The following is a 20,696-nucleotide window of genomic DNA, read 5'->3' on the forward strand; positions in this document are numbered from 1 at the left end:
AAGTGGGGTCAAGAGCGGGTTTTTTTAGGATGGGGGAGACGTGGGCATGTTTGAAGGCAGAGGGGAAGGAGCCCTTGGAGATTGAGTGGTTAAAGATAGAAGTTAAGGAGGGTAGGAGGGCAGGGGCGATGGTTTTAAGGAGGTGAGAGGGAATGGGGTCCGAGGCGCAGGTGGAGGGGGTGGCACTTGCGAGGAGGGAGGAGATCTCCTCTGAGGATACTGCAGGGAAGGATGGGAAAGTAGGGGAGGGGGTTGGTGGGGGGGAGGGGAGAGGCGGAGGGGTGACTTTGGGGAGCTCAGACCTGATCGTGTTGATTTTCGTGAGGAAATAGGTGGCCAGATCACTGGGGGTGAGAGATGGGGGAGGGGGAGGAACAGGGGCCTAAGGAGAGAGTTAAAGGTCCGGAACAATCGGCGGAGGTGACGGGCATGGGTGTCGATGAGGGAGGAGAAGAAGCTTTGTCTGGCGGAGGAGAGGGCAGAGTTAAGGCAGGAAAGGATAAATTTGAAGTGTGAAAGGTCGGCTTGGTGCTTGGACTTTCGCCAGCAGCGCTCAGCAGCTAGAGCATAGGAGCGTAGGAGGCGGACGGAGGAGGTGATCCAGGGCTGTGGGTTAGTGGAGCGAGAGCGGTGGAGGGAAAGGGGGGCGAGAGAGTCGAGATGAGTAGAGAGGGTGGAGTTGAGAGCGGAGACCTGATCGTCGAGAGTGGGAAGAGAGGACAGGGCGGCAAGGTGAGGAGAGATGCCTCCTCAAATCCAACAGGTGCTTACTCTCCCCCCACTTCAAACCCTTACTGAAGGAATTCCTCCTCCAAGAGGCCTTCCTTGACTAAGCCTCCCTCTCCCTTCTGCATTGCTCTGACTCGCCCATTTTGTCCTTTCCCTCTCCAAATCCCTCAGGACTTAGTATGTATCTGTCATTTATGTATATATTCATATTAACGTCTGTCTCCACACCCCCCCCAACCCAGACTGTAATCTTGTTGTGGGAAAGCAAAGTGTCTGTTTATTGTCGTAGTGCACTCTGCCAAGTGCTTAGCATAGTGCTCTGAACACTGTAAACTCTCAATATGACTGACAGAAAGAATGAATGAATAATGCCCAGGCATACTGCCCACACCAGTAGAGAAGCAGCCTGGCAGGGTGGATAGATCACGGGCCTGGCAGGCAGAAGGTCGCAGGTTCTAATCTGCCACTTAACTGCTGTGTGACTTCACATCTCCGCGCCTCAGTTACCTCATCTGTAAAATGGGGATTAAGAAAGTGAGCCCCATGTGGGCTGGGGACTTCGAGCAACCTGATTACCTTTTATCTACCCCAGCACTTAGAACAGTGCCTGGCACAGAGTAAGTGCTTAATACATAGCATCATTAATATGACTATTATTCAGCGGTTTAACTCACTCCTCACTCCCCTGACCACGTACTAACCTGACCACATACTTTATTGAGAAAACTAAAACCCCCGTCATGATCTCCCTACAATCTTCCCGGCTCCTCTCCGGGCCCTCTCTCCTCTTGTCCCCTCTTCGACTGTCCCTCCCATCTTTCCCAGCAGTATCTCATGAGGAAATCACCTGCCTCCTCTCAAAATCCACCCCTTCCATCTCTGCCTCTGACCCCATCCTTCTGCATCTTACCAAAACACTTGCTCCTTCACTGACCACTGTCTTCTCTATCTTCACTCTCCAGTGGTTTCTTCCCCACTGCTTTCAAACATGCTTATGTCTCCCCTATCCTAAACAACCCTCCCTTGACCTTACAGTTCCTCCCAATTATCGTCCCATTTCCCCCCTACTGTTCCTCTTCCAACTCCTTGAGATTTGTCTACACCTGCCTCTACTTGCTCTCCTCTGATTTTCTCTCTGTTTTCCACTCACTTCACTCCACCAAAATCATCCTAAGGATAACAGTGGTCTCCTTCTTGCCAGATCCAACGGCCTTTAATCAACCTTGACCTCTCAGCTGCCTTCAACACTGTCAACCACCCCATTCTCCTGGAAACCTAATCCGGTGTTTCTTCAATGACGCTGTCTTTTTCTTAGTCTGCTCCCATCACTTCAATATTCATATTCCGCCTCTTTCACGTGCTCCTCCTCTGCCTCCAACCCACTAACTGTGAAAGTCCCTCGGGGTTCGCTTCTGGGTCCCCTTCTATTCTCCATAAACGCCCAGTCTCTTGCAGAACTCATTTATTCTCACGGTGCTCCAACTACCACCTCCATGTGGATGATTCCCCACTCTACACCCCCAGCCTTGATCTCTCTTTTCATTCATTCATTCAATAGTATTTATTGTGCGCTTACTATGTGCAGAGCACTGTACTAATCACTTGGAATGTACAAATTGGCAAAGGATAGACAGTCCCTGCCATTCGATGGGCTTACAGCCTAATCGGGGGAGACAGACAAGAACAATGGCAATAAATAGAATCAAGGGGATGAACATCTCATTAACAAAATAAATAGGTTAATGAAAATATATACAGTTGGGTGGACGAGTACAGTGCTGAGGGGAGGGGAAGGGAGAGGGGGAGGAGCAGAGGGAAAGAGGGGAAAAGAGGGCTTAGCTGAGGAGAGGTGAAGAGGGGCAGAGGGGGAGCAGAGGGAGCAGAGGGAAAAGGGGAAGCTCAGTCTGGGAAGGCCTCTTGGAGGAGGTGAGCTTTAAGTGGGATTTTGAAGAGGGGAAGAGAATTAGTTTGGCGGAGGTGAGGAGGGAGGGCATTCCAAGTTGGTTGGAGGGCATGGCTGAGGGGTCAATGGCCGGATAGGCGAGAACGGGGGACGGTGAGGAGGTGGGTGGCAGAGGAGCAGAGCATGTGGGGTGGGCAGTAGAAAGAGAGAAAGGAGGAGAGGTAGGAGGGGGCAAGGTGATGGAGAGCCTTGAAGCCCAGAGTGAGAAGTTTTTGTTTTGTGCGGCGGTTGATAGGCAGCCACTGGAGGTTTTTAAGAAGGGGAGTGACATGCCCAGAGCGTTTCTGCAGATAGATGAGCTGGGCAGCGGACTGAAGAATAGACTGGAGTGGGGAGAGAGAGGAGGAAGGTAGATCAGAAAGGAGGTTGACACAGTAATCTAGCTGGGATATTACGAAAGCCTGTAACAGTAAGATAGCCATTTGGGTGCAGTGGAAAGGGCGGATCTTAGCGATATTATAAAGGTGAGACTGGCAGGTTTTGGTTACAGATTGGATGTGTGGGGTGAACGAGAGAGCCGAGTCATAGAGGACACCGAGGTTGTGGGCCTGAGAGACGGGAAGGATGCTCGTACCATCCACCGATAGGGAAGTCAGGAAGAGGACAGGGCTTGGGAGGGAAGATGAGGAGCTCAGTTTTGGCCATGTTGAGTTTTAGGCTCTCTTCTTCTCTACAGTCTTGTATTTCCTCCTGCCTTCACAACATTAATACTCGGGTGTCCCTCCCATCTCAAACGTATCATGTCCAAAACAGAACTCGTATTCCCACCCAAACCCCATCCCCGGGCTTGACTTTTCAATCATGGTAGACAAGCACCACAATCCTCCATGTCCCCCAAACCCATAATCTCGATATTATCCTCGACTTGTGTCTTTCATTCAACTCTCATATAGTCAGTAATTCTCTCCATCCAAATTGTTACCTGCTTAATCCAAGCACTTATCCAGTACTCCCTTAATTACTGAATCAGCCCCTTGCTGATCTTCCTGCATCCTGTCTCTCTACACTCCATCCCAACCTTTACTCAGCTGCCCTGATCACTTTTCTACAAAATGGTTCAATCCACATTACCCTACACTTCAGGAACTTCTCCCTACACTTCAAAAACTTCCATAGGTTGGTTGCCCATCCAACCTATGCCTCATAAGAAGAACACTTTACCACAGGATTTAAAACATTCAATCACCTTGCCCCTTGCCACCCTACCTCACTACTTTCCTGCTACTAACTAACATGCAAACTCTGCTCCTCTCATGCCAACCTACTCACGATACCTCAGACTCGTCTATCTCTCTCACCACCTTCTCCTCGCCCACTGGCCACCTCTGGACTGGAATGTTCTCCCTCTTCATATCCAGCAGACGACCTCTCTCTCCACCTTCAAAGCTTTACTAAAAGCATGCCCCCTCCAAGAGGCCGTCCCTGATTTGTCCTTCATAACTTCTTTTCCTACTCCCTTCTGCATCAACCTTATACTCAGATTTGCTCCCTTTCTTCACTTCACCCTCTCCCCCACAGGACCTAGGTATATATCTGTAAAATATTCAGCTATAACCACTTCTGCCCTCCACCCCACGGCCCGCAGTTGCTAAACTCACTATGGGCAGGTTTAACGTCTGCAAACTCTATTGTATTGTAGTCTTCCAAGTGCTTAGTACAGTGCTCTGTATAGTACAGTAAGTGCACATTAAATAAGATTAACTGATTAGGTTCATAACTGCAATTCATCTATTCACATTAATGTCGATCTTCAACTCAGACTATAAGCTTATCGTGGGCAGGGGACGGTTATACCAACTACCATGTCTTTCAACTCTCCCCAGCGCTTAGGACAGCATCGTGTGATCAGTAAGCACTCAATAAATATGATTGAGACTGTATGCTCATTTATTCATTCATTCATTTCCATCTATTGGGTGCTTTCTGTGTTCAGAGCACTGTACCAAATACTTGGAAAGTACAAAACAGCAATAAAAAGAGACAACGTCATCCCACAACAGACTCAATATGGGCAGGGAACGTGTCCATAGATTCTGTTGTATTTTACTCTCTTTTTTGCTTAGTACAGTACTCTGAGCATAGTAAATGCTCAATAAAACCAATGATTGATTGTAATTTTTTAATATTGATGTCTATTTGTATTGATGTCTGTCTCCCCTCTTTGGGAGTGTGAGCTGACGATAACTCTTTATAGCTGTATTGTACTTTCCCAAGTGTTCAATGCAGTGCTCGGCACACAGTGAGCACTTAATAAAGACGGCTGAACGATTGAATGAATGGGTTGATTGGTAAATCACTAGTCAATCCAACAGTTTATAACAATACATTTTTGAGAAATTCCAGTTCAAAAATGAAATCCACTGGGTAAGAATCAATGTTAAAATGGCATTTCCAGGAAAGGTTTTCCTCCCTACCCTCTATCATATCACATTTTCTCAGTTTTTTCAATACGCTCTCAAGGCACAGTGACCCACTTACGAGGCACAGGGAGCTAAAATTAGCCTGCTTCTGACAACTCTCCTTAGCTGTTCCCCCAAACCAAGGTAGGAATTAAACACGTTTTGCTACTCACTAGATCTAATGCATGGGTCTAAACCTTTGGGGAAGTACAACAAAAGAAAGAGACACATCACCTGCCTGCAGAGTTTTCACTCTGGAACTTAAAAATACTTCCACTGAAATGATCTGAAAAATTAATTGAATGCATGAGTGAAATGTAGAAATAAATAATGAAGTGGTGTTCCTTTTTCTATGAACTTAAATCTACATTCTTTGAGCCCTTGGTATTCTCTCCACCCTCAGCTCAACAGCACTTGTGTACCCAAGCATAATTTATTGTTGTCTATTCATGTCTTTCTCCCCACCAAACCTATAAAATCACTGTGAGCGGGGAATGAAAGCGCTGTACTGTAGAACAAGAGCTTAATAAAGTACTAAGAGAAGGAGTGTGACTCAGTGAAAGAGCCCGAGGTTGGGAGTCAGAGGTCATGGGTTCTAATCCCAGCTCTGACACTTGTCAGCTGCGTGACTTTGGGCAAGTCACTTAACTTCTCTGTGCCTCATTTACCTCATCTGGAAAATGGGGACTAAGGCTGTGAGTGGCATGTGGAACAAGCTGATTACATTCTATCTCCTACAGAGCTTAGAACAGTGCTTGGCACATAGTAAGCACTTAAATGCCATCATCATTATTATTATTAAATTGCTCTGCTAACTGTAAGAGTTCAATGAATACCATGGATTGATCGGTATGGGTTGTGGTCTTGGGAGAAATTTGAAAGGAGCTCTGATTAGTCGTGGGATTATGAATACAGATGAGGAGTAAAGAATAGAAAAAAATATGAGCGACTTTAAGTATATTTGAGATATTAGGAACTGGAAATAATTAACCTTGTAGAAAATAAATTTTTCATGCTGCAGAGTATCCAGAATATCAGTGTGATAGATGTCGTGATGTTGAATACACTTAGTACTAAGTGCTGAATGCCAACAATAATAGTAAAAAATAATAACTATGATATTTGTTAAGCGCTTACTATGTGTCAGGCACTGTTCCAAGCAATGGAATAAATACAAGCAAATGGCTCAGTGGAAAGAGCCTGGATTTGGGAGTCAGAGGTGATGTATTCTAATCTCGGCATCGCCGCTTGTCTGCTGTGTGACCTTGGGCAAATCACTTAACCTCGTTGTGCCTCAGTTACCTCATCTGTAAAATGGGGATGAAGATTGCAAGCCCTCTGTGGGATCACCCGATTACCTTGTATCTACCACAGGGCTTAGAATAGTGCTTGGCACATAGTAAGCACTTAACAAGTACCAACATTATTATTATTATTATTACCATCCCAAACATTCCTAAACAATGCATCCTAAATGACCTGTCTCTAATCCCATAATAGACAGGCCTGGTGAAAACTTTGCCTAGATTTAAACAGGCCTTTAAATTAGATTTTCCCTTCTTTTCTCAAAATGAGAGAGAAATGAAAAAACCTGTTCGGGGAAACGATTTTTCAGCGTCTTTGGCGGAGGATGCATGGCCTGGAGACCAAGAGAGGGATGAGAAACTGAAGAAACCAACCAACTCTATGTCACCCCGGGAGAAACTCAATGAGAAACACTGCAGATCTGGTGAGTTGATAACAGTCGTTCAGAAGAAGCTGAGGGTGGAACATAACTTCACTGCACAAATCTCCAAAAGGAACACAAAGGAAGCCTCACACTGTAACTGGTTTGAAGTGTAGTCTATCCACAGTATTTGCTCAATGCTCAAGGGTCTTTCATCTCTCTGAGCTACTGACTTCATGGCAATTGTCTAACAGGAGATGTTGATAATGGAGAGGTTTTGTGAAACCATCTTCAGAAGAGGTCTGAAGTCCAGTCGTTTCCAAACATTATTTTTTAATGGTGTGTGTTAGCCACTCACTGTGTGCCACAGACTGCGTTAAGTGATGGGGGAGATTCAAGTTAATCAGTCTATGTCCCACATGGGACTAACAATTATAATCCCCATTTTATTATTATCAGTAATAATAATAATAGATATTATTATTGTATTTTTGAAGTACTCACTCTGTGGCAGGCACTGTACTAATTGCTGGGAGGGATACAAGCAAATTGGGAGGGACACAGTCCCTGTCCCATGGGGGGCTCACAATCTCAATCCACATTTTACACAGGAGGGAACTGAGGCACGGTGAAGTGAATTCACTCGGGCAAGGTCCCACAACAGACAAGTGATCGAGCTGGGATTAGAAACCAGGTAATTCTGACTTCCAGGCCTGTGCTTTATCCTCTAGGCCATGAAGCTTCTCAATGTCTGCATACCATTTCTAGTAAGAATATGCAAAATATGCTGTTCCTGGACCAGAACCATGATGGATTCTTATTTCTGCTATTTTAAAGATGTCTAGATCACTTTCTCTGTCGGAACATCATTATTTTTTGGGTTCTCTGGGCCGGGTGTGTTCTCTGTGCCTGGGGAGTGAGTTTTTCTGCAATCGAGGGGTGTCTCCCTGTGTGTGCCTTGTTGCCTAGCACAAAGCAGAACCAAAGCATCAATAACAGTTTTTTGGAGCCCATCCTGGTCTCCTACATGGTGGTGTAATTGTGCTAATTGTGAATCAGCTCCACTGGCTGGTCACGTCCCCAGAATGGATGGCATCCAAGACTGATGTAACAACTAACTGCCTGTTTCACTGAAAGAAACCACGGTGCACAAGGAAAGTAATTTCAATAGAGTCCCTTCCTGTGACCATGTGGTTTCTGCTTGGACAATCTTTCCCTGTCTTTGAGGCTGCCTCTCGGGTTCTCTTATTCCCAAAGCCTTTACAGGAGAAGGGCAAATCCTTTCCCTCTTGCTGCCCAAGGTCTGAACTTTCCACTTCTCTCTTGGTCCCTTCTTAAGCTGTTGTTAGAGATTGTGCTTTAGTAATTCTTTTGGTTGTGATTTCCTTCATATGGCTTGAGGGTGCCGTTTTTGAGTGGCCCCTTCAGCCGTTCTTTAGCTAACCGGCTGTCATCTGTGCTTCTTAGAGATCCCGTGCACAGAAGGTGAATGGCTGATAATGAATCATATCGCAGGCCACGGATTGTAATTTTGTCATCTCATAAGAGGTGGGCTGTGGTTTGGAGGTGATGCTGATGGCTTTCTTCCTGAAACTGGTTCTGTCTTCCATAGTAGATCCAGGTTTCAGAGTTTCGAGTGCCACGACTGGTATTGGTATGTGGAATTTGTTTACAGGCCTGCCCGCAGTTTTGCTTGTGTCTTCTTGAAGGAAACGACAGGAGTTTAGTGGAAGTGGACTCCAAGTTATAATTTTGGCCCATGTACACAAATGTATTTTCCATTTTCTTGGGATCTTAGTCAAAGGTTTATAAATTTACTCCATCTTATAGGGTAGATGTATAACCAGGTGGAAAGAACAAAGGCCTTGTGGGTCAGAAAACCTGTGTCCTAATCCTGGATCCATCACCTATCTGTTGTGTGACTTTTGTCAAGTCACTTAACTCCTTGGGATCTCAGTTTCCTCATCTGTAAAATGGGGATTGAATAGTATTCTCCCTCCCCCTGAGTGAGTGAGCCCTCCCCCTGAGTGAGCTACTAAGCACTTAACAGATGATATTCATTAGTATTATCATTATTATTATTTGCAAAGAACTAATGAACTCTAAAGAAGTGTATCCATTTTCCTGTTTATTATATCAACATAATAATAATTTACATACATTCTTCATGAATACAGTTGCAGGCGATAGCATTTCAGAGGAAGGTCTCTTTAGCTGGAGAATAACTCCAGCAGTGGGTAATTTGGCAGGTCCTCTCAGTCGTTCCTCCATGGGAATAACTTCTCTTTCTCCCATCTCTGTATAGTAATAGTCCAGTGACCTGCACATGATTCTCTAAAATATACACTTCAAGAAAAGCAGGCATGCTTTGAAACTTTATAGCATATACTGAAATGTGATTGCTTCATAACATTATTTTAAGGTAAGCATTTTTAAGTCTACATAGCTCTTAGCTCACAAATATAAAGCAATGACCAGAGACAGTCTTCAGATGAAAATTCATCTTGTCCTGGTTGATAATTCGCACACCATCCATTAGAGAAAATGTCTTTCACAGACCTGTGAAGAAAGAGACAACATATCTACAAGCCCTTTTCAAATACATCTGAGCCGCGTAAAGCTACATAACCTTCGAAATATGGAGATAGAGGCACAGTTGACAGTAAATAATTTGTAAGGAAAACCGGAGCGGAGGCCAGAATATTGAATTTCTAATCTTCGTTTCTAACCACTATGCACTAGGGATGTTTTTACCTGTATAACAGCATCTAATTTTCTTATTAGTTGATGGATCTGAGGAAATGTTTATGAAATAGGATCGTATTTGGGTATGGATTAGGATGCGTTTCCTGAATCTGTGGACTTCATTTTAAATCATTAATGAGAGAAAAAGGCAAATTATTCTAAGAAAAAGGTTGGTTGGATCAAATGTACAAACCCTTTCACAAGATGATGCGAAGGCATTTTCTTTGACTTTCTAATTGGTTGAGAGTCCTGGCCAAAACTAATTAAATAACATTGAAATCTTATTACAAGTTAAAGTAGCAAGATCTGTGGTTAGCGGGCTAAGTAACCGAGAGACTGACCATGCCATCCCTGATTTTGTAATGAGAATCTAGAGGTCCATTTTCTCACATATTTTCCAACAGAGGAAGGTAAGTGATTCCCCCAAAATGTATTGGTTGGATTAAAGATATGTCCATTTTCACAAGATGATGCATGTCAGATGTTTATTAGGGGGATTGGAAGTCCCGGTCTAAACTGATTAAAAAACACTGAAATTTTGTTTTGAGTTAAAGTCACAAGATCTATGGTGAGAGGTCTGTGCAATTAAAGACTGTTATAACCTTGAATTTGTAATAAGCATCTGAAACTGTCCATTTTCCCACATATTTTCTATCAGATAAATACTAAAACACAACCAATGAATGGACAAGAAGTTGCTTTTTTACTGAAGTCCAGGGAAATGAGAGAAAACCCAAGAGATAAGATGTGTCCTCTCTCATAGCTGAGTAAAAAGAAACATAGTCTTTTCTCTTTCTGTGACACAGATGGAAAGTGGAGGGTTGGACTCGAAGTTGTTATCCTGCTACACTCATATCAAAGTTCCTAAATTCTGAATTTAGGTTCCTGCCCTCCTCCTTTTTTCAGATGGGAGAGTGGCCCATAGAGCAGAGTAAGTGACAAATCGCCACAAAGGACATAAACTTACAGGTCATGGGAGAGACCAGATCCGTCCTCCCACAGCCAGGGTCCAGCAGAGCCAGTCCGAGACAGTCCAATCCAGTAATAAGACTTCAAAAGTTTCAGAAAATCCTGGGTGGAACCACAACCAAACCATGGAGAAATATTTCCAGTTATTCTCTATCCTGGCAGCAGGACATTTCAGGAGGATATCGGTTGGGTAAAAGCTCTATATAACCACCAAATTGTCTTCTGCCTTGGACAACTGAAGACACAAACCATCTCCTTCAGGAACTTTCCATTCATGTTGAGAAAAGCAATGACACAGACATACTTTGGGCAGAACAAATAGTAATCTTATATGTCTTATAAAGATAGCAACTTCACTAAGAATCACTGATAAGTAGTGTGGCCTAGTGGATGGATCTCAGGCCTGGGAGTAAGAAGAACTTGGGTATTAAGCCAGATCCGCCATAGGTTTGCTGAATGATCTTGGGCAAGTCTTTTAACTTCTCTGTGCGTCCGTTATAATAATGATGACGATTATGGCATCTGTTTAGTGCTTTCTAGGTGCCAGGCTGGGGTAGATACAAAATAGTCAGATTAGACGCAGTCCCTTTCCTCATAGAGCTCACAGTTTCAATTTCCATTTTCCAGATGAGGTAACTGAAGCACAGAGCAGTGAAGTGGCTTGCCCAAGTTCACACAGCAGACAAGTAGTGGAGCTGGGATTAGAGCCCAGGTCCTCTGACTCCCAATCCTATGCTCCTTCCACTAAGCCACTCTCCTTCTCTTAGTATATACCCTAACTCTTCATATGGGGCTTCACACATAGTAAATGCTCAATAAACACTATAATTCTTTTTATTAGTATTATGATAATAATAATGATGATTATTAGGAGGAGGAGGAGGAATACAGTTTCACAGTATCATCCTCAGGTTCTGCTCTTAGTCTGACCCTTGGTTTCCCCAGGGTTTATCAGACCCCCTACACTCTTGGTCCCTAGGCTACGCTTCACAGTGATTCTCCATTCATCAGTCAATCCGTGGTATTTATTAAATATTACTAATAGAGAGATCTATAATAAGCTCTTGAGTAAAAGGGAAATAATGTGTATGTTCTTTAACCTGTTGTATGCAGTAGGCACACAAACCATATTGACAATTAGTAGGAGCAGAAGGAAGAAGTATAGCCAAGTCTGATCATCAATGTGAGTAGTCTTCGGTTCTCATCATGCTCCAAGTTTTTAGGCCAATATCTTCAGGGCCTCACAATTATTGCCGGCAAAGCCAGCCTTGTGTACGGGAAGATTAATGTGAATTAAGTCACCCTTTCCATTGTTTTATTGATTCTTAGACTATCCCTCTGTTATGGATGAAGGACAAAGATTTCTCTCTCTTTCTTTACCTGGGAACTGACACCTTCTTGGTAGTTTTATGAACCGACCCACTTTTGATCTGCTTCTCAGCGGAAGGATAGGAAGTGTCAAAAATTGAGAATGTCTCTGTCACATTGTTATATTTTTTTCTCCCAAGAGCTTAGTGTAGTGTTCCAAGCACTGTAAGCGCTCGGTAAAGCATTGTGCCTAGCATGGCCTAGTGGCAAGAGTACGGGCTTGGGAGTCAGATGTCATGGGTTCAATTTCCAGCTCTGCCACTGTGTGACTTTGGGCAAGTCACCTTACTTCTCTGTGCCTCAGTTAACTCATCTGTAAAATGGGGACTAAGACTGTGAGCCCCACGTGGGACAACCTGGTAACCTTGTATCTACCCCAGCGCTTAGAACAGTGCTTGGCACATAGTAAGTGCTTGATAAATACCATCATTATTATTATTATGAAAAACAGAGTGGTTTAGTGGATAGAACATGGGCCTCCCAGTCGGAAAGACCTAGGCTCTAATCCAGGCTCCACCACATGTCCCTTGTGTGACCTTGGGCAAATGACTTAACTTCTCTGGTCCTCAGCTGCCTTGTCCGTAAAATGGGAATTAAGAGTGTGAGCCCCATGTGGGACAAGTGCAACTTTTTAAATTTATATCTACCACAATGCTTAGAACAGTGCTTTGCATATAGCAAGAATTTAACAAGTACTGTTATACTACTACTAAGATTATTGCAACAAACAACATAAGTATCCATTATTTTACCCTCCAAAATAACTATTAGAAATTCAAATATGAGAGAACGCACTTGCAGCTCCTCCCTGTCTTCTATCATCAGGAGACTGGAATTCATACTCCTGCAGGCAGTTTGACTCTCTGACCAATTCTTGTTTTCTCTAGAAAGGTAGTAACAGTTCCCTCTGTTCCAGATCCAGTTCTCTGGACAAGAGCCAGTGTAGCAGCCTAGAAATAGTAAAGAGGAAATTATCCACCAGGTAACTCCATTTTGCAATTTCATAGCAGGTACATATTTCCAAGCCTTCCATTTCAATTTGGTTCTTAGGCCCTGGCAGCATCCCTGCAAATGAGGGGAGAGGCAGGGATTATTATCCCCATTTTATTGATGAAGTAAGAGCAGCATAATAGGATTTTATCTCCTCCCCTGATCTCTCTCCAGAGTCGTGTCTCCTCCTTTCTTCAAGCCAGCCATCTTTGCTTGGCTTGTCCTCCCATCACCTCAAACTTAACATGACCAAAACAGAGCTCCCTATCTTTCATTCATTCAATAGTATTTATTGAACGCTCACTATGTGCAGAGCACTGTGCTAAGCGCTTGGAATGAACAAGTCGGCAACAGATAGAGACAGTCCCTGCTGTTGGACGGGCTTACAGTCTAATCGGGAGAGACGGACAGACAAGAACAATGGCAATAAATAGAGTCAAGGGGAAGAACATCTCGTAAAAACAATGGCAACTAAATAGAATCGAGGCGATGTACATTTCATTAACAAAATAAATAGCGTAACGAAAATATATACAGTTGAGCGGACAAGTACAGTGCTGAGGGGATGGGAAGGGAGAGGGAGAGGGGCAGAGGGAAATGGGGGGAAAAGAGGGTTAAGCTGCGGAGAGGTGAAGGGGAGTGGTAGAGGGAGTAGAGGGAGAAGAGGAGCTCAGTCTGGGAAGGCCTCTTGGAGGAGGTGAGTTTTAAGTAGGGTTTTGAAGAGGGGAAGAGAATCAGTTTGGCGGAGGTGAGGAGGGAGGGCATTCCAGGACCGCGGGAGGATGTGGCCCGGGGGTCGACGGCGGGATAGACGAGACCGAGGGACAGTGAGGAGGTGGGCGGCAGAGGAGTGGAGCATGCGGGGTGGGCGGTAGAAAGAGAGAAAGGAGGAGAGGTAGGAAGGGGCAAGGTGATGTAGAGCCTTAAAGCCTAGAGTGAGGAGTTTTTGTTTGGAGCGGAGGTTGATAGGCAACCACTGGAGTTGTTTAAGAAGGGTAATGACATGCCCAGATCGTTTCTGCAGGAAGATGAGCCGGGCAGCGGAGTGAAGAATAGACTGGAGCGGGGCGAGAGAGGAGGAAGGGAGATCAGAGGGAAGGCTGACACAGTAGTCTAGCCGGGATATAACGAGAGCCTGTAGCAGTAAGGTAGCCGTTTGGGTGGAGAGGAAAGGGCGGATCTTGGCGATATTCTAAAGGTGAAACCGGCAGGTCTTGGTAACGGATAGGATGTGTGGGGTGAACGAGAGAGACGAGTCAAGGATGACACCGAGATTGTGGGCCCGAGAGACGGGAAGGATGGTCGTGCCATCCACGGTGATAGGGAAGTCTGAGAGAGGACCGGGTTTGGGAGGGAAGATGAGGAACTCAGTCTTGCTCATGTTGAGTTTTAGGTGGCGGGCCGACATCCAGATGGAGACATCCTGGAGGCAGGAGGAGATGCGAGCCTGAAGGGAGGGGGAGAGGACAGGGGCAGAGATGTAGATCTGCCTGTCATCTGCATAGAGATGGTAGTCAAAGCTGTGAGAGCGAATGAGTTCACCAAGGGAGTGAGTTTAAATGGAGAACAGAAGAGGGCCAAGAACTGACCCTTGAGGAACTCCAACAGTTAAAGGATGGGAGGGGGAGGAGGCGCCAGCGAAGGAGACCAAGAATGACCGGCCAGAGAGGTAAGAGGAGAACCAGGAGAGGATGGAGTCCGTGAAGCTAAGGTGAGATAAGGTATGGAGGAGGAGGGGATGGTCGACAGTGTCAAAGGCAGCAGAGAGGTCAAGGAGGATTAGACTGGAGTAGGAGCCATTGGATTTGGCAAGAAGGAGGTCACGGGTGACCTTAGAGAGAGCAGTCTCGGTAGAGTGGAGGGGGCGGAAGCCAGATTGGAGGGGGTCCAGGAGAGAATGGGAGTTAAGGAATGCTAAGCATCGATTGTAGACGACTCATTCTAGGATTTTGGAAAGGAAGGGTAGTAGGGAGATAGGGCGTTAACTGGAGGGGGAAGTGGGGTCAAGAGCCGAACCCTGACCTCTCCCTGAATTTCCCATTACTGTAGATCATACCACCATCCTTCCTGTCTCACAAGGCCATAACTTGGGCATCATCTATGATTCCTCTCTCTAATTTAATCCACAAATTCAATCTGTCACCAAATCCTGTCAGTCCCACCTTCACAACATCCCAAAACCCCTCCCTTTCCTCTCAATCTGTACTACCACGTTAATACAATCACTCAAACAATCTCATCTAAAATTCGAAAAGTCTCTCTTTTCCTCATCTCCCACTTCCCTCCGTGTTGCCCTGACATTCTCCCTTTGCTCTTCACCCCTCTCCCAGCCCCACAACAATTATGCATATATTGTAATTTCATTTATTTCTGTTGATGACTATCTCCGCTGACCCCCAGACTGGGATTTTATTGCAGACAGGGATCGTCACTCTTTATTGTTGTAGTGAACTTTCCAAAGATCTTTGTTCAGTGTTCTGCACACAGTAAGTGTTTAATAAATACAATTGAATGAATTAAGTAATTTTCCCCAGGACACACCATAGCCAGTGTCAGAATGGGGACCAGAAATTTTGGCTACTGACTTCCGGACATGCTTTTATTATGTTGAATGATCATTGTCATTTACATTGACCCTTCTTTTTCAAATATGATACTACCGATGATGGGATCCTAAACATTTGGGCAGATCTTGTAGTAGAAAAGATTCATGACCATCATTTTCTTCCACACCATCTGTACATCTCTTGCTACACAGCCACAATATTTTGATCTCCTTTCCTTCAACTCCCTGCCTACATATAAGGGATGGGCTTCAACCCTGGGACCAGAAAAGGCACAGAAGCATTGGTCATCTCTGTTGGTTTGATTTTAGCTCTATTAATGCATTTCTTGTTTCAAAATGTGAGGCCAATAGAATCTCCTCCAGGAGATTAGTTTCTATTTCATAGTTGCTCTGGCATATCTGGTCAAGGATAAAAAATGTGGATTTAATTTGAAAGTTTCTCTACTTCAGTTGGAAAATGAGAGAAGAGAAGGTTGTATCACTTACCTTTTTGGGTTGTGGTGTTGGGAACTGAAAAAGGGCTCTCGGATCCTTGGCCAGAAGAGTCTAAAAACATGACCAAGATTTTATAACTTACCTTCATTATTCCTAAAGGGATAATGAAAATAGGATGAGGAGAAAGTGGATAAAAGGGATCATCTGTCTCTAGAATGTGAGCTCACTGTGGGTAGGGAATATTCCTGTTCATTGGTATATTATACTCTCCCAAGTGTTTAGTACAGTGCTTTGCCCACTCTGGGAGCTCAGTAAATCTAATTGAATGAATAAATTAATCTACCTGTTATTTCAGAGGGGGAAAAAGTAGCTGTTTCATAGACCTATTCCGGAGCAGGACGTTATTTTGGTTCATCCAGATGTTACTTACAGTTTGTCATGAGGATCCCCAGTGCTAACACAGACGCTAAGAGGGCCAGGGCCAGGGCACCCAGAGTCCCGGCCAGGAGCCGCCAGGAAGTAGACATGGAATCTGACAAAAAGGAAAAGGGACATGGTAAATAAAGGGAGAGGAAGAAGGTGGCATCCTACCTCTTCACTGGGCCCAAAATGGCAGGCATCACCCATTAGGGACGACAGTGAGGTTTTCACAAACCTGGAGCCTCTTATTCTCTTCTCCACTCTCCTTCCACAGATAGGTTGATTTACTCTTTGGGACTTGCTGAGATATTCCATGAATATCAACTTCAGTGCCCCCTCAAGGACAGAGGACACCTTGAGCTGGGATTTAGGGATCGATAATATATACTGATGAGAATCCAGCAAGGATTCTTGGAATATTATGCCACTGAGAAAGCCTGACTTTCCAGGGAGCCAGTAGCCAAATGTACTTTTTAAGACAAAGTACCATTTGGAATGTTTATGAACTTTGTTCTCCCCTCCGCTCAGTTCATTGATAATGCCCACGGAATTCAGTGGCATGAGGAACAATTGCATGATGAATTTAATATCACTAAGATATCAGGAATATATAGATCCACAGTCAAAGTATTTGCCATACGTCTTAGTCTAAAGAGCATGGACCTGGAAATCGGGAGACCTGGGTTCCAATCCCAGCCCCGCCACTCGCATGCTGTGCAAACTTGAGCAAATCACTGAACTTCTCTATGGCTCAGTATCCTCATCTGTAAAATGGGGATTGAATACCTGTTCTTACTCTCCCAACTTAGACTTGTGACCCCATGTGGGCAAGGACTAGCCTAGTGAATGGCAGAGTGATAGGGATTCGTTCATTCATTCGATGGTATTTATTAAACATTTACTATGTGCAGAGCAGTGTACTAAGTGTTTGGAATGTAATGAGCACTTAAACTAGTATCACAATTATTACAATTATAATAATGCTGGTATTTGTTAAGCGCTTACTATGTGAAGAGCACTGTTGTAAGGGCTGGGGTAGATACAGAGTAGTCAGGTTGTCCCTTGTGATGCTCACAGTCTTAATCCCTATTTTACAGATGAGGTAACTGAGGCACAGAGAAATTAAGGGACTTGCCCACAGTCACACAGCTGACAAGTGGCAGAGCTGGGATTAGAACTCATGACCTCTGACTCCCAAGCCCAGGCTCTTGCCACTGAACCACGCTGCTTCTCTAGCCACGCTGCTTCTCTAATCATTCTAATCAGTCTAATCATCTCTATTATCATAGGTTTGCAATGGGCTAGACCTTCTTTCTTGGCACTTATATGTCTACCCTTCGACTCCTGATACAGTTTCATTTTTTATAGGCCACATGCTGCTCACTCAGCTCTGCCAGTGACAGGTGTCTGAAATAGGAAATAATCTTGGTGAGCATGTGGTGGTTGGTGGTGGGGGGGGGGGGTTATTTTGAAAAATCTAAGAGGCAGGCAAACCAGCACAAACAAGTAGATCTGGTAGTGACTGACCCGTTGCATCTTCACAACATTGCCACAATCCTCCCTCTCCTCTCCATCCAGACTCTCACATTAACCATCCCTTGTCCTATCCCTCCTCAGTTACTCTCTCAACCTCCTCACTGGCCTCCTGCCTCTTTCCACTCCAGTCCATCCTTCACTCTGCTTCTTGGATCATTTTTCTCCGAACACATTCACCCCACTCCTCAAAGAACCCAGTGGTGACCCATCCACCTCTGCATCAAATAGAAACTTCTCACCGCTGGCTTTAGAGCCCTCAATCATCTTTCCCCCTCCTACCTCACCTCACTACTCTCCCACTACAACCTTGCCCACACACTTCGCTCCCTTAATGCTAATCTCATTACCGTGCCGTGATCTCACCTCTCTCACCACATCGCCCTTTGCCCATGTCCTACTTCTGGCCTGGAACTTCTTCCCTCCTCAAATACAACAGACAGTTATTCTCCCCCCACTTCAAACCCTTACTGAAGGAATTCCTCATCCAAGAGGCCTTCCTTGGCTAAACCTCCCTCTCCCTTCTGCGTCGCCCTGACTCGTCCGTTTTGTCCTTTCCCTCTCCAAGTCTCACAGGACTTAGTATGTATCTTTTATTTATATATTCATATTAACGTCTGTCTCCCCATACTCTAGATTGTAATCTTGTGGTGGGAAGGGAATGTGTCCGTTTATTGCCATAGTGTGCTCTGCCAAGCGCTTAGCACAGTGCTCTGCACACTGTAAACTCTTAGTATGACTGACAGAAAGAATGAATGAGTAACGCCCTGGCATATTGCCCTGGCCAGTAGAGAAGCAGCCTGGCAGGTTGTATAGAGCACAGGCCTGGCAGTCAGAAGGTCACAGGTTCTGATCTGCCACTTATCTGCTGTGTGACTTCACATCTCCGGGCCTCAGTTACCTCATCTGTAAAATGGGGATTAAGAAAGTGAGCCCCACATGGGCCGGGGACTCTGAGCATCAGAGGGGACTCTGATTAGTACCTTTAATCTACTTCAGGACTTGGAACAGTGCCTGGCACATAGTAAGTGCTTAACAAATAGCATCATTAATTTTACTATTATTCAGAGGTTTAACTCACTCCTCACTCCCCCGACCACGTAATAACCTGGCGACATACTTTATTGAGAAAACTGACACCTCCACCGTGACCTCCCTACAATCTCCCTGGTTCCTCTCCAGGCCCTCTCTCCTCTTGTCCCCTCTTCGACTGTCCCTCCGATATTTCCCAGCAGTATCTCATGAGGAAATCGCCTGCCTCCTCTCAAAATCCAGCCCTTCCATCTCTGCCTCTGACCTCATCCCTCTGCATCTTACCAAAACTCTTGCTCCTTCCCTGACCACTGTCTTCACTATCTTCACTCTCCGGTGGTTTCTTCCCCACTGCTTTCAAACATGCTCATGTCTCCCCTATCCTAAAAAACCGTCCCTTGACCTTACAGCTCCTTTGAGTCATCGTCCCTTCTCCCGCCTACCGTTCCTCTACCAACTCCTTGAGAATTGTCTACACCTGCCTCTACTGCCTCTCCTCCAATTTTCTCTCTTGTTTTCAACTCACTTCACTCCACCAAAATCGCCCTCTCCAAGGTTAACAGCGGTCTCCTTCTTGCCAGATACAATGGCCTTTAAGCAACCTCGATCTCTCAGCTGCCTTCAACACTGTTAGCCACCCCGTTCTCCTGGAAACCTAATGCGGTGTTTCTTCACTGACACTGTCTTTTCCTTAGTCTGCTCCTGTCACTCCAGCCGCTCATATTCTGCCTCTTTCACATGCTCCTCCTCTGCCTCCAACCCACTAACTGTGAAAGTCCCTCAGGGTTTGGTTCTGAGTCCCCTTCTATTCTCCATAAACACCCACTCCCTTGCAGAACTCATTTATACCTACGGCGCTTCAACTACCGCCTCAATGTGGATGATTCCCCAATCTACACCCCCAGCTTTGATCTCTCTTCTTCTCTACAGTCTTGTATTTCCTCCTGCCTTCACATCATTAATACTCAGGTATCCCTCCCATCTCAAACCTATCATGTCCAAAACAGAACTCGTATTCCCACCCAAACCCCTTCCCCCAGCTTGACTTTTCCATCACGTTAGACAGCACCGCCATACTCCGTGTCCCCCAAACCCATATCTCGAGGTTATCCTCGACTCGTATCTTTCATTCAACTTTCATATAGTCAGTAATTCTCTCCATCCAAATTGCTACCACCTTAATCCAAGCGCTTATCCTGTACTCCCTTGATTACTGAATCGGCCCCTTGCTGATATTCCTGCCTCCTGTCTCTCTACACTCCAGCCCAAACTTCACTCAGCTGCCCTGATCACTTTTCTATAAAATGGTCCAATCCACATTGCCCTACACTTCAGGAACATCTCCCTACACTTCAACAACTTCCCTAGGTTGGTTACCCATCCAACCTATGCCTCAAAAGAACACTTTACCACAGGATTTAAAACATTCAATCACCTTGCCCCTTGCCACCCTACCTCACTACTTTCCTGCTATAAGCCAATGTGCACACGCTGCTCCTCTCATGCCAACATACTCACGGTACCTCAGACTCGTCTATCTCTCTCACCACTTTCTCCTCACCCACTTGCCGCTTCCAGACTGGAATGTTCTCCCTCTTCATATCCAACAAATGACCTCTCTCTACACCTTCAAAGTTTTACTGAAAACACGACCCCTCCAAGAGGCCTTCCCTGATTAAGCCTTCATAACTTCCTTTGCTACTCCTGCATCACCCTTATACTCAGATTTGCTCCCTTTCTTCACCCCTCCCTCTCCCCCACAGGACCTAGGTACATATCTGTAAAATATTCAGCTCTAACGATGTCTGCCCCCCATCCCACGGCCCCCAGACGCTAAACTCACTATGGGCAGGTAATATGTCTGCAAACTCTATTGTATTG

The 20,696-nt window shown here is 45.1% G+C and overlaps 1 protein-coding gene across 1 annotated transcript; it reads right to left on the minus strand.

Annotated features, from left to right (window-relative positions):
- Positions 1–8,927: 8,927 nt before the first annotated feature.
- On the minus strand, positions 8,928–16,359 carry LOC114817935 (natural killer cells antigen CD94-like). The gene is made up of 5 exons (XM_029082609.2): positions 16,261–16,359; positions 15,882–15,941; positions 12,635–12,789; positions 10,470–10,573; positions 8,928–9,316 (listed from the first exon to the last, which is right to left on the minus strand). Exons 1-5 carry the CDS (start codon positions 16,355–16,357, stop codon positions 9,196–9,198), a joined length of 537 nt encoding a protein of 178 aa, XP_028938442.1. The 5' UTR covers positions 16,358–16,359; the 3' UTR covers positions 8,928–9,195.
- Between the last annotated feature and the right edge of the window lie 4,337 nt (positions 16,360–20,696).

The sequence above is a fragment of the Ornithorhynchus anatinus genome, chromosome 17, assembly GCF_004115215.2.
Source record: "Ornithorhynchus anatinus isolate Pmale09 chromosome 17, mOrnAna1.pri.v4, whole genome shotgun sequence".
NCBI classification, from domain to species: Eukaryota; Metazoa; Chordata; class Mammalia; order Monotremata; family Ornithorhynchidae; genus Ornithorhynchus; species Ornithorhynchus anatinus.